A 12,022-nucleotide genomic window follows, 5' to 3' on the forward strand; every position below is an offset into this window, starting at 1 on the left:
AGGAGCAACATGGCCGCCAAGAGCTGGGTCATGCTAGCGCTGATCTAACCACGACGACCGGAGATCAATCTTGGAAAGATATTGACGCCCGACAAAAGCTGACCAATTAGTTAATTATTAGTGCTCTTGAAAGATATAGTTAGTTAGACACCATGATGTGTACGTGAACATTCATGAAAGTTACTACTTTACCCCTTTGTATATGTCGTATAAATAGCGCATTGTATTCATTTTTGTAAGGGAGATAAGAATATATATAAAACTTTTACTTGGAGAGATAGACTTCTGAGATGTGTTCTTACTTTCTGACGTTTTAGTTCTTTGAGTATCACCGATTTTTCTTATCATCGATACTCAGGTTAAAACTCTATTTCCCCACAATACTTATAAATTTTGTTAGATGATGCTTCATCAGATAGCACTCAGACCCTGATCCACATTTTGATCCAAATCCGCAGCTTGACTCAAATCATGCAAATGACATTATTCAATTATACAAATGACACTGCATGTAATTGACATTATTCTGTTATACAAATGATACTGCGTATAAATGAAACTATAACATTGTAAATGATACTGTGTATAATTGACACTATTCAGAAATATAAATAACACTTCTTGTAATTGATACTATAAAATTATAAATGTCAATATAATATTTTAAATGACACTATAAGATTGAAAATGACACTATAACATTTTAAAATGTTACACTGGCATTTATATAATCGAATAGTGTCAATTATAGGCAGTGTCGTTTGTATAATCGAATAATATCATTTACACGATTTGGGTCAAGATGCGGATCAACCTAATTATATGATACACCCGATTATACCCACATTTTTGTGTTCAGTATTTTGATTTGGTTCAATTGGGCTATTCAATTTTCAGATACTTCGCTCAGCCCCACTATGAACCATACGAAACATTTAACAATTAATTACCTCGATAAAGGATACACACAAATTGAAACAGGCGCCAGGAGTTGTGTTCTGTAGAAAACGCAATAACTTGACTTGATTATTACTCCCTCCGTCCCATTATTTATGGCACGTTACTTTTCGGCACGGAGATTAAGAAGAGTAGAATAAAGGGAATTAGATGTTTAGTGTTGTTGTTAATTAACTATCTTCATCCCCTCGAGCTAAATTCAACAGACAGTTCAACATCGCCGAAAATCCACCGTCTCCAGCGCCGGCGACTTCACCAAATCCAGCGCCGGCAACTTCCCCAAAAAACCAAATTTCAAAGTCCTCAAATCCACAAAATTTCAAAAATCAAACCTCAAAATCTCCAAAGTAAGAAAAAAAACAGAGGTCTGAACATAACTTTTAACCTCCTCATTCTACAAAAAAAGCAAAAAAAAAAAAGACAAACAAGAAATTCCTACCAATCAACAAAGGTATCCCATTGCAGTTTGCGCCTAACTAGAGAAAACCTACAACTTTGGATAATCAATTCTATAAATCGAGCGTCAAAACTAAACTTTTCTGCAACATTTCTGCTACAAATATATCAACAACATTTCTTCTTTCCCTTGAATAAGGGGGAAGGCGGATAGATCTAGCGTCGCGCCGCTGCTAGGGTTTGACTCGAATGGGATTAATAGCGGACGGATTGGCGTGGTGAGGAACTGGACACGGTGCTGGAAGTAGCGGTGCGGTTGGGGGAGACAGAGGCGGTGTGAAGGGTTGAAGGTGGTGGAGGCGGCGCATGGATATGGACGGACGGTGAACGGATCTGGAGAAATCTTTAGATGCGACGGCGGAGGAAGGAAGATGGAAGTGATGGCGAATGGCGCCGGCGGATGGCCGCGAGAGGGAAGGGTGGGAGAGACGAGGAGAAAGAGAGAGCCGATGGGTGTGGAAAAGAGAGAGATAGACGGTGGGTGGGGAAGAGAGAGAGTAAAATGACTGGGTAGGGAAGAGAGAGTGTAAAAGTGAATTGATTAAGAAATTTAATTAAGCCTTAATTATGGCCCAAAAGGGAAACAGGCCATGTTACTTGGGACGGCTCAAAAAGGAATACAGGCCATTAATAATGGGACGGAGGGAGTAGTTTATTAGTACAATAAGTATTTGATCCAAGAAAGAAATAAGAGAAGTAGTATAATCTAAAATAACATTATACTCAATTTGTGTAATTTATAATATCATAAGTATTTGATCCCTATTCCCACATGATATTACAACAAATATGGTGTAAGAATTGTTCAACTTGAGATTTTGCTTGTAAGAAATCAGTGGAAAGTTTGCAATCAATTAAATGCATCTATATGGCTCTTGGTCCATAAACTCAATTAGAATAGTTGACCAACCTGCAGCAACCCAGTCTCTTGTATATTAAGTTGTCGACAGCGCCCCCATTAGAGATTCAGTCCAATTCTTGATTCCTTGAATTTCCCTCGTGGAGAAAGCCGGCATTTGGAGCAGCAAAAAACTTGACCCATTCGAGCTTTTTCTACCTCGAGGATTTTCTCTCACAGATGCAGCCAGGGAGGGGATTTGCATAAAAACTTTCTTCCAGCTTTGGGAACTCGCCCGGCTCCCTCATATACGGCCCGCCAGTTCGTTCCTCGTGAAGCTTTTTCACTTTGGACTTGAACTTCTTCCAAGTAATGTTTCCCTCATCCAACTTATCAACCAGTTTTACGAAATTCATCCTGATAGAGAGGAACGTAGATGATTCGTGAAGGGTTTCACTACAGATACAGATTGTTTGAATGATGAGAGGTTTTGGAGATACCTGTCTGGATTAATAGTCTTCTTGAAACCTTCAAATCGTCTGTGACCTTGTACCGCCTTTGCCATATTCCCATCATAAGTATAAACGAAGACATCACTCTCAAGAGCAACGGCATAATCCAGACCAGCCAACATGTTCTGGTGATTCCTGAATGGGTTTAGCTCCTCCTCTGTTGCGAGAGACGAGTGGGAAAAGATATTGGGGAAGTTTTCATTAAGATATTCCATACTTCCATTGCCAAAAGCTTCACCGGCCACCAAGTAGATCCTGGTGCTCGATGGGAAGCCTAGTGCTTTAAGCAAGAGCGCAGTCTCCCTTGGAGTCAAGGGGCAGCCACCGAGCTTTCTTCTTTCGGCACCATCGATATCTTTCTCCTTCCAATGGCTGACCTCATTCCTCATTTGCCGGAGTTCATCATCTTCTTCACTGGTCAAATTATGGCTGCATCCTGTAAAAGCCAGCATGTCCTTCTCATATCTGCAAGAAAATTAATTAAAAGCTCAAAATCAAATCTGGCAGTAAGAATCTGAGTGGCATACTAATATCCCTAAATCATAAATGCATATACTATACAAAGGACGACCAAAGGTACTCTAACAAAAAGAACTTTAACATTGCAAAGCCTTTTGCTTACTCATTAAATCTAGGATACAGGAAATTCCGTAGTGAAAACCTAACAGAAGTATTCACGACAACTTGAGTCAGTTACTTGTAAAAGTAACCAGGACTCTCATCTTAGATTATGTTGCTTTCGAGTTTCGCTCTAAATTAGTAGTGAGCTAAAACAAGTTTCAGCTCAGTCAAAAAGACTTAGTTTTAAGATAGAAAATTATGAAGAGTTTTAACTTGCGTGTCAGACTAAAGTTAAAACTGGAAAAATAACATTATAAGTTTCAACATAATGTCATAAATAGCCACTTCAAACCTCAGATGGAGTGCAAGATATGGACTGTCATCTTGTCGCATTCTTGATACCAAAATTTTCCCCAGATCCTCAATTGGAGCAGAATACTTTAGTGCTCTGTAATTTACATGGCATCTTAACTTCTGGATAGAAGGGGGTATTCCATTGTTGGCCAGCCGGGAATCACTATGAGTAAAGTATATCACTTTATGCTGCTTCAAGAGTGGAAGGACATCTAATTTATAGTAGCTAACCTGTTTTTAGAGAAATAAAATGTATAAGTTCGCATATGAGGATCTCAAATCTGCAAGGTTCCATCATGAATCCACCTTTTAAGTGCAGAAAACAGCCCAAGAATCAGAAAAAGAAAGCGATGTTTAGATTGGCAGAGGATTATTGAGATCCAGACCAGGATTGCCAATTGCAGCACACTAGAAGTAATTTTCCATTCATAAAATTTCTGTTTTATGTTATGGAGTCCCTCTTGGTGAAAATGAGCTTTGTAGACAAAATCTTAACAGGTCTAGGTATAACTTGGGAGGCTTAAATTTCCAACTTTCTTTTTGGCATGAAAACTATCATTTCTAACAAAATCTCAGCTTAAATGTCACTTTTGTATTGTTTTTTCTTTTTCCCCTTTCTTCACATGTGACGGAAACTGCAAGAATGGATCTCAGCAGGCTATCCCAATTCAAGCTTCACATGAAAATCACATCTCTAAATGCTAATTAATAGCAGAACTTTTCTAAATTACTTGCTTTATCGTATCTTAAGAGAAAATCTACCACAAGAAAATGCAGCCACACGACAGGCTATCATGGCAGACAACAATATTATAGTTTCGTACCTTTGACCAAGATATTGGAGTTTTTGAGAAAGGCTCAATTCCAGCATATTCAGATGGCAATGCATCAACTACATGGACATCACCTTGTAGTGACTCGATGAAGTATTGCCAGTCAAATAGATCTTTGAAACCACTGGACACCACAACAGAGAAATTTCATAATTATATAGCTATGAAGTCACAATGAACTAAAGCATTTTCAAAAGAGTATTGATTGCATTATTGCAAAACTAGTATACTTTCTGCAGCTCGTTTAAAATGTGTTAATTTCTTACAAGTATAGAAAAAATTGCTGGAAGAAAGAAATTGTTTGTCTAACAGAGAAAGTAGATTTTATTATTCTAGATAAAGAAACAGGACTCATAATAATACATCATCAACGGCAAAAAAACAGAAGATCACCTCTCATCAGCCCAATATGAAGAGTGATCAAGAGATGGAAGGACGAGCGTGGCCTTCAATATTTTAGCAACAGCAACCATATCACAGATCTGCACTCTAAAATTATCTGTTCATCAGATTAAAGAGAACAGAATCTTTCAAAGGGACACACTAAATCATGAAAATTTATAACAACCAGACCCCAAATCTCATCTGGTTTAGCCCGCCATTTGCATTTATCAGGAGGTAGCCATTTGTCCTGGAATCCAGCTCTGTCCAAAAAATAAAATATAAAGAATGAAATCGAGTGAAACAGGTGACAGGGTAAAAAAATGCACGCAAGATCAGTAACAATCTACACATGACTTACTTTTGTGACTTTTTGGTCGATCAAGGCATCGAGTAAAATTCTCACTATCAGGATCAGACCATATCTCTAAATGCTGGAAAACATAGTCCCATTAAAAAGACGGAAAAATCTGCTGTATTCTTTAGTATCAACCCTAAATTAAAAGGGATATATAGAGCTTTAGACTTACATCAGCCATTCTATCATGACCATCAACTACACCTGAAGCCATCATTGTTACAGTTCGTTCGACTTCAACTTCTCTCCTCCCATGATCATTTTCTTTATCCACGTATCTAAATGTGTGAGTGCCTTCATCTTGTTTACTAAAATGAGTTGTCGTGGAGTCATACATGTCCTGGTAGAGTTACAGAAAAGGATCACAGGCAGCATAATTTTCTAACATAAGTAAGGCAACAAAGTAATACGAATAAAAAGAAAAATTCCACATACAGGCTTAAGTAGGGTATAGACACTCTCCTCTACAGGAAAGCATCACATCCATCAAATTCTATTTATGATTATGGTATTCTAGCAGAAAAGGATTTATGTATGGGACTTGAAAGAAAATTATGACACTTCAAAGAGGGAACAAATATTCATGTGTGTTGTGTTAACTAAGACATACAAAATTTGACCATAATGTAAGACAGTCTTAGCTAGGAAGGTGCATCTTTGCTATGATAAAGAATTAGTAAAATGAAGACAAAATACCTTGAAGAATTTCAGCAGTTTCCATAACCAAATTACTGTGATTATCATGAATACAAACTCATTAACTATTGATGTTTGCCTTTGAGCTAAACTACAAATTAGATGAAGAGGTGAAAGTTAAATATCAACTATATCAAAAAGATGCATGATGCATCACGATTTCGTTGTTTGAGATAATCTGGAACTTGATTTGAGCTACCTTCTTAGCTAAAATCAGCATAACTGCCCTAACAAACCGGATTTTCCGAATGGTCTCTCAAACAATTTTCCACACTTTTATCAAAGTATTAATAACAATGACAGTTCTGCTCAGCTGTAAAAAACCACCTACATTATTTCATAACAAAGCATTCACTTAAAAGGACTTTACTCAAGTGGGAATAATTGAAAAGACAGAAGGAAATGTCATCCCCATGAAGAAACATATATCTTCGTCATCACCCATTTATGGATCCATATACCGTTTATGTACAAGAATGACCTATCAACCGGAAAGCACTTAGTTTCCATTTTCTCTAAGCTTTTTTCAGGTGGCATGCCGATTTTAATCATTTAGTAAGAAATACATATTCAGTGATACATCATCAGTGAAGTCAAACAAGCACAACCCGAAAGCTACGAAGCTAGATGCATCCTTTCTAGTTTTTACATTCGATGCCACGAGTCTTTTACCACACTGACGCTAAAGAACCCAAATCAAGCAAAAATGAATCAATATGCCTATAAAGTAGCTACAAGCCGAAGCTGAATTTGAAGAGAAAACGACCTCATTCGGATTCTACGAAAATCATCATCAATGCTATATTATCTCCCACAAAATATCAACCATAAAATGACACCGACAAAGAAACAAAGAACAAGTTGATAGTTCCACTTTAAGAATCTACCTGATTGTTTCCAAGTCTATCGATGGCAGATCCAAACCATCCCGTCGCACAAATCTTGAAAACACCCAGAAACAAACACATCCCGCAAAACATGAGAAACATCCACTGCCCCAACTTCCTCTTGCCTTTCAATTCGAGCCCAAATCCTCCCAAATCCACGCTCAGAGACGAAATCTTCTTCCTCAAATGCACCCTCTGCGCCACGCTGCTGACGTGGGCCGGGCGCAGCGATTCCGCCCCCTCGCCGGAAACCGGTGATTCAGATCTGGGGGAGTTGAGATTGAGGTCGATGACCTCATGCTGATGGCTGGCGCTGTTATTGCTGCTGCTCTGAGTGTTGTGCGAGGAGTTGTTATTATTGTTATTGCCGTTATTGCTGTTGTTGTTGCTATTACTATTGCTGTTGTTTCGCTTGAAAGAGTGGGCACGGCGGGTCATCGGGCCGGAGAATCTCGGGCTGTTGACGCGCTGCGACAGGCCGCCGCCGCCGCCATCGGTGGCCGTGGGGTGGTGGTGGTGGTGGCTGTTATGCTGGTGCCCCATTTCTTGGTGTGCACATCACATCGGCATAGGAAAGAGGCAAAATCAAGGAGGTGTGATGGAATTGGAGTGGATTCAATGGAGAAGGCGAGGTAGATGGGGCAGCGACTGTAACACACCACTGTAGAATTCGATCAATATTTCGTTGAATAAAATAAAATTAAAAAGGCAGCATACATTACTCCTATTTTCATTCTATATTTAGCACACAGTCGGACCTAATTTTATAAATTATTTTTTAGGGGTATAAGATTATTAATTAATTAATTTATCGGTAATGCTACAGCCGACACATATTTAATGTGCCAATTCACATACGTAATGATTTATATGTGGTATTATTCGAGTATCCGTCTTTTTCAAAGTTAATTTATTTCATGATTAATTATGGATGCCCCCTTAGCAAAGCTAAGATGGCTAAAATAAAAATCTAACTTTTGAGGTGACAATACTTTTTAGTCCTTTAAACCAGAATAAGCCTATGGAATATTTATTTACATTCAACAATCCAAGGTCATTCCTTACCCAAAAAAAAAAAAAACAATCCAAGGTCATTTTCATGTCTCTTAGTTCAATTAAGCAAGAGATTATGGGCTCCACAAATAATCGTGTAGTTTTGCAAGTTATTTGTACAAATTGGAACAATCCAAATACACTCATAAATAAAGATCACACTATCCTGTCACTATTACAAAATAGAAATGTAAGTAAGAAATTCTGCTTCCAAAAAAAAAATGAAAGAAATTCCACGAAAGTGTGTATTGGGTTTGGAAAGATGTGAAAGTATAAACTCCAAAGATTGAAATGTAGCAATATCCCCTTAAAAAAATTCCAGAGCAAATATAACGTAACAATTTTTTTTCTTCTAAATTTTTTGGGCCACTTCTTAATTTTAAGCCTGTGTGAGTTGAATTCTTACATCCGCTGTGCTCTAAATGGTATATTTGTACTATGATTTCAACTTATCCGCCTAATAATAATAATAATAATATTCCTTGAAAAACAAGTTTAAAAATGGATAGTTAATTTTTACAATTTTATACTCCTTCCGTCCACAAAAAATATTTCTAATTTGTTTTTTCCGTTCGTCCACAATTAATTTTTTATTAATTTTTTCGTTCGTCCACAATAAATGTATTCACTTTATTTTTTATTAATTTTTATTCATCCTTAAAGTGAAAATAATGAAGGAAAAATGTTGAACTTCTCTTTTGTATCAAATATTGGAAAAGAAATGAGACATTTAAAAACATAAATTTTTATTATCCCTCATTTTTCAATAATAAATTTATTCATCAAAGTAAATGCACTCTAATACGTAGTACTTAGGTCTCGTAGTTATCAAGTTGGGAGAAATTTCAAAACCACCTTCAAGTAATTACTAATTTCTTTTTCTAGAATCAATAAATTTCTAGAGATGGGCCCATTATTAGTATTTTAATTATATTTTTTTTGAACACACTATTTTAAAATTACTTTCAAATTTGGGTTTACTTTTTTTTTTTGATCAGTAAAGTAAAACTTTTATTGAAAGAAAAGGGATCAAGGCATCAGGAATGCCAATCAAAACAATAAAACAAGTTTGAAGTTTTTGGAACACCAAGAAGTAAAAGGAATTCCTAACTCCACTATTTTGTAGGCCTCGTTCCAACTCCAAAGTCTCCCCTTAATCTGTAATACAAGTCTATCAATATCCCAAGCCTTGTCCTGAAAACGACTACCATTCCTGCTTTCCCAGAGCAACCACACTGTTCCAACCCACAAAGCTTTAAGCAGTCTTCTTTCTCTCTTCTTTTTTCCAGCCGCAATGAAAGAAATGAAGTGTTGAAAGATACCTCTCGGATTTGCCGTTTTGATGTCGAGCCATTGAAAGATCTGGTCCCACACCGCCGCTGCTTTCGGACAATGGAGGAACAGGTGTTCCGTCGTTTCCTCACTAGAAACACATGCATTGCACCATCTCTCCTCCACGCTGATCTGAACATTTCTTCTACTCAAATTATCACATGTTGCCAATCTGTTTCTAAGACATCTCCATGCCGTCACCTTGGCTTTATTTGGTGTTGAGGCCTTCCAAACCTTTGCCATCTCCAAAGGTAAAACTTGTTGCTCCATTCTTGTTTTTGCCACAATTTCATATGCCGACTTGATTGTGAAGCATCCATCTGGTGTCGCCTTCCAGTTCCATCCGTCTTTTACACCTACACAAGGAACAAAATCAGCAATCACCAACCGGAGATCCTCCTCAAGCCCTTTCTCCCTCTCCCTTAACTCCCTCCTCCACTCCAACCTCCATACCCGCGACCCTCCCTCCCAAAACCCGCTTTCACCAACCAGCCTTTTCTTGTTTAGGCTCAAATTATACAATCTCGGAAACACAAACTTAAGGGGTTTGTCTACCACCCACACATCCTCCCAGAAGCTGATCTCAAGCCCATCCCCAATTCTTCGCCTCAAATTATTGATGAACCACCGATCTCTCATTCCTCCTCCCTTATCTACAATTTTTTGCCACCACCCTTTCTGTCCACCTCTTCCCGCCACCGAACATTCTCCCCCTTCCCCCCACACTAGCTCCCCATAAAGCGATTTGATCACCCTTACCCACAGAGCTTTCCCCTCCCCCAAAAACCTCCAGAGCCACTTACTTAACAGCACCTGATTAAACCAATCAATATTCCGAAACCCCAGACCTCCTGAATCCTTGTTGAGGCACAAGGCATTCCACTTAAACCAGGTGATACCGCACGTCTGTGTACCTCCTCCCCACAAAAATTTTGAGAACAGTGAATTAAGTTCCTTAATCACCGCTTTAGGTATGAAAGCGAGGGATAATTGATAAACCGGGATGGATTGCAACACCGACTTGACTAGAGTAATTCGTCCTGCCAGCGAAAGATGTCTCTTCTTCCAGCTTGCCACTTTGTTTGAAACTTTTTCAACCAAAAACTTCCAATCTCCAACACCATTGCTGCGCCCCCCCACTTTAGTACCCAAGTAGTTGCACGGAAAGGATCCGATCTTGCACATGAGGAGCGATGCCCATCTCCTCTCAACTGCGTCATCCACTCCCACTGTCAGAAGACAACTTTTGTCAAAATTTACCGCTAAACCCGAGACAAACTGGAAGAGAATCAGGAGTTTCTTCACGCTCTCCATATTTCTGTCATCTGCCTCCAACAAGAAGATAGTATCGTCCGCGTACTGCAGATGTGAAATGGGCACTTTGTCCTTGCCAATCTTCGCCGGAACCAGGAGCTGCCTCTCCGCTGCTCTTTCAATGAACTCGTTGAGGCCTTCTGCCACGATAAGGAAAAGGAAAGGTGACAACGGGTCACCCTGTCTCAAACCTCTCTCCATTTTGAAGTCTCCCGTCGATGACCCGTTCACCAATACACTTGCCGTTCCAGATTCCAGACTCCCTTTAATCCACTTCCTCCAAAGTCCGTCAAAGTTAAGTCGACTGAGAAGCATATCCAAGAAATCCCATTGCACAGAGTCGTATGCTTTTGCGAAGTCAATCTTGAAGAAAATACGGCCCACTCTCTTCTTTTTTGCCTCAAAAATAGCTTCATTCAGGATAACCACCCCACCTAGGATGAAGCGACCCTTGACAAACGCACTTTGATTATCAGAAATGATCGACCCCATAACCCTCTTCAATCTGTCAGCCAGGATTTTAGCCACAATTTTATACATGCTGGTGATAAGAGAAATTGGGCGAAAATCATCGATCGACCCAGCCCCTTCTTTCTTCGGAATCAAAACAATAAAAGAGGCGTTACCACCTTTCGGTATGTTCCCATTTTCGTGAAATTCTTTCAAAACCTGGAGTAAGTCCTCTTTAACCACGTGCCACGCCGCTCTCCAGAATGTGAAGTTAAATCCATCGGGTCCCGGACTCTTGTCTCCACAACAACTCCACACTGCTTCTTTAATCTCGTCCAGATGAAAATCCCTGATCAGCCAATGCCTCTCTTCATTTGAAATTCTCCTCCTCATGAAGTCCAAGGGGAAATCAGGCATCTGTCGTTCTTTCCTTTTGAAAAAAACTTCAAAATGATTTCTCACTCTTGCTTTAACCTCTTCCGGTTTAGATATCCATGAGTTTTCAAAGAGCATTCCGCCAATCTCGTTTTTAATCCGTCTCCCACGAATTGCCCTATGGAAAAAACCCGAATTTGTGTCTCATTCTTTGAGCCATTTAAGTTTGGCTTTCTGTTGCAGCATCATCTGCTTATTCTTGAGTTGAAGGGAGAGCAGGGCTTGAATATCATTTCTCCTAATCACCTCTGATTCTTCAAGACCTCTCTGCTCGTCCACCTTATCCTTCTCTTGAAGTTCCTTCTGAAGTTCTTGGATTTTGTAGTCAATGTCACCGAAAGAAGTCTGATTCCACACCTTCAAGGCCTCTTTGACTTTCTTCAATTTCTCCTTAACCACAAAAAAACTCCATCCCCCCACATTAGTCACCGTCCACACCTGCTTGACCATCTCCTCGAACTCCGAATGATTCACCCATGCATTGAGGAATCGAAAAGGTCTTGGTCCCCAATCTTCCGATCTTGTAGTGAGAATAATCGGACAATGATCCGAAATTGAACGTTGAAGTCCTCGTGCCGACGTCCCTTCCCAAGCAGCCAGCCAAT

At 39.2% G+C, this 12,022-nt stretch overlaps 1 protein-coding gene across 1 annotated transcript; it reads right to left on the minus strand.

Annotated features, from left to right (window-relative positions):
- Positions 1 to 2,110: 2,110 nt before the first annotated feature.
- On the minus strand, positions 2,111 to 7,598 carry LOC130987549 (O-fucosyltransferase 35). The gene is made up of 9 exons (XM_057911113.1): positions 6,834 to 7,598; positions 5,423 to 5,590; positions 5,254 to 5,326; positions 5,085 to 5,155; positions 4,905 to 4,993; positions 4,503 to 4,635; positions 3,677 to 3,909; positions 2,752 to 3,228; positions 2,111 to 2,668 (listed from the first exon to the last, which is right to left on the minus strand). The coding sequence occupies exons 1-9, from the start codon at positions 7,374 to 7,376 to the stop codon at positions 2,467 to 2,469; spliced, it is 1,989 nt and encodes a 662-aa protein (XP_057767096.1). The 5' UTR covers positions 7,377 to 7,598; the 3' UTR covers positions 2,111 to 2,466.
- Positions 7,599 to 12,022: the final 4,424 nt, after the last annotated feature.

The sequence above is a fragment of the Salvia miltiorrhiza genome, chromosome 1, assembly GCF_028751815.1.
Source record: "Salvia miltiorrhiza cultivar Shanhuang (shh) chromosome 1, IMPLAD_Smil_shh, whole genome shotgun sequence".
In the NCBI taxonomy this organism is placed as follows: Eukaryota; Viridiplantae; Streptophyta; class Magnoliopsida; order Lamiales; family Lamiaceae; genus Salvia; species Salvia miltiorrhiza.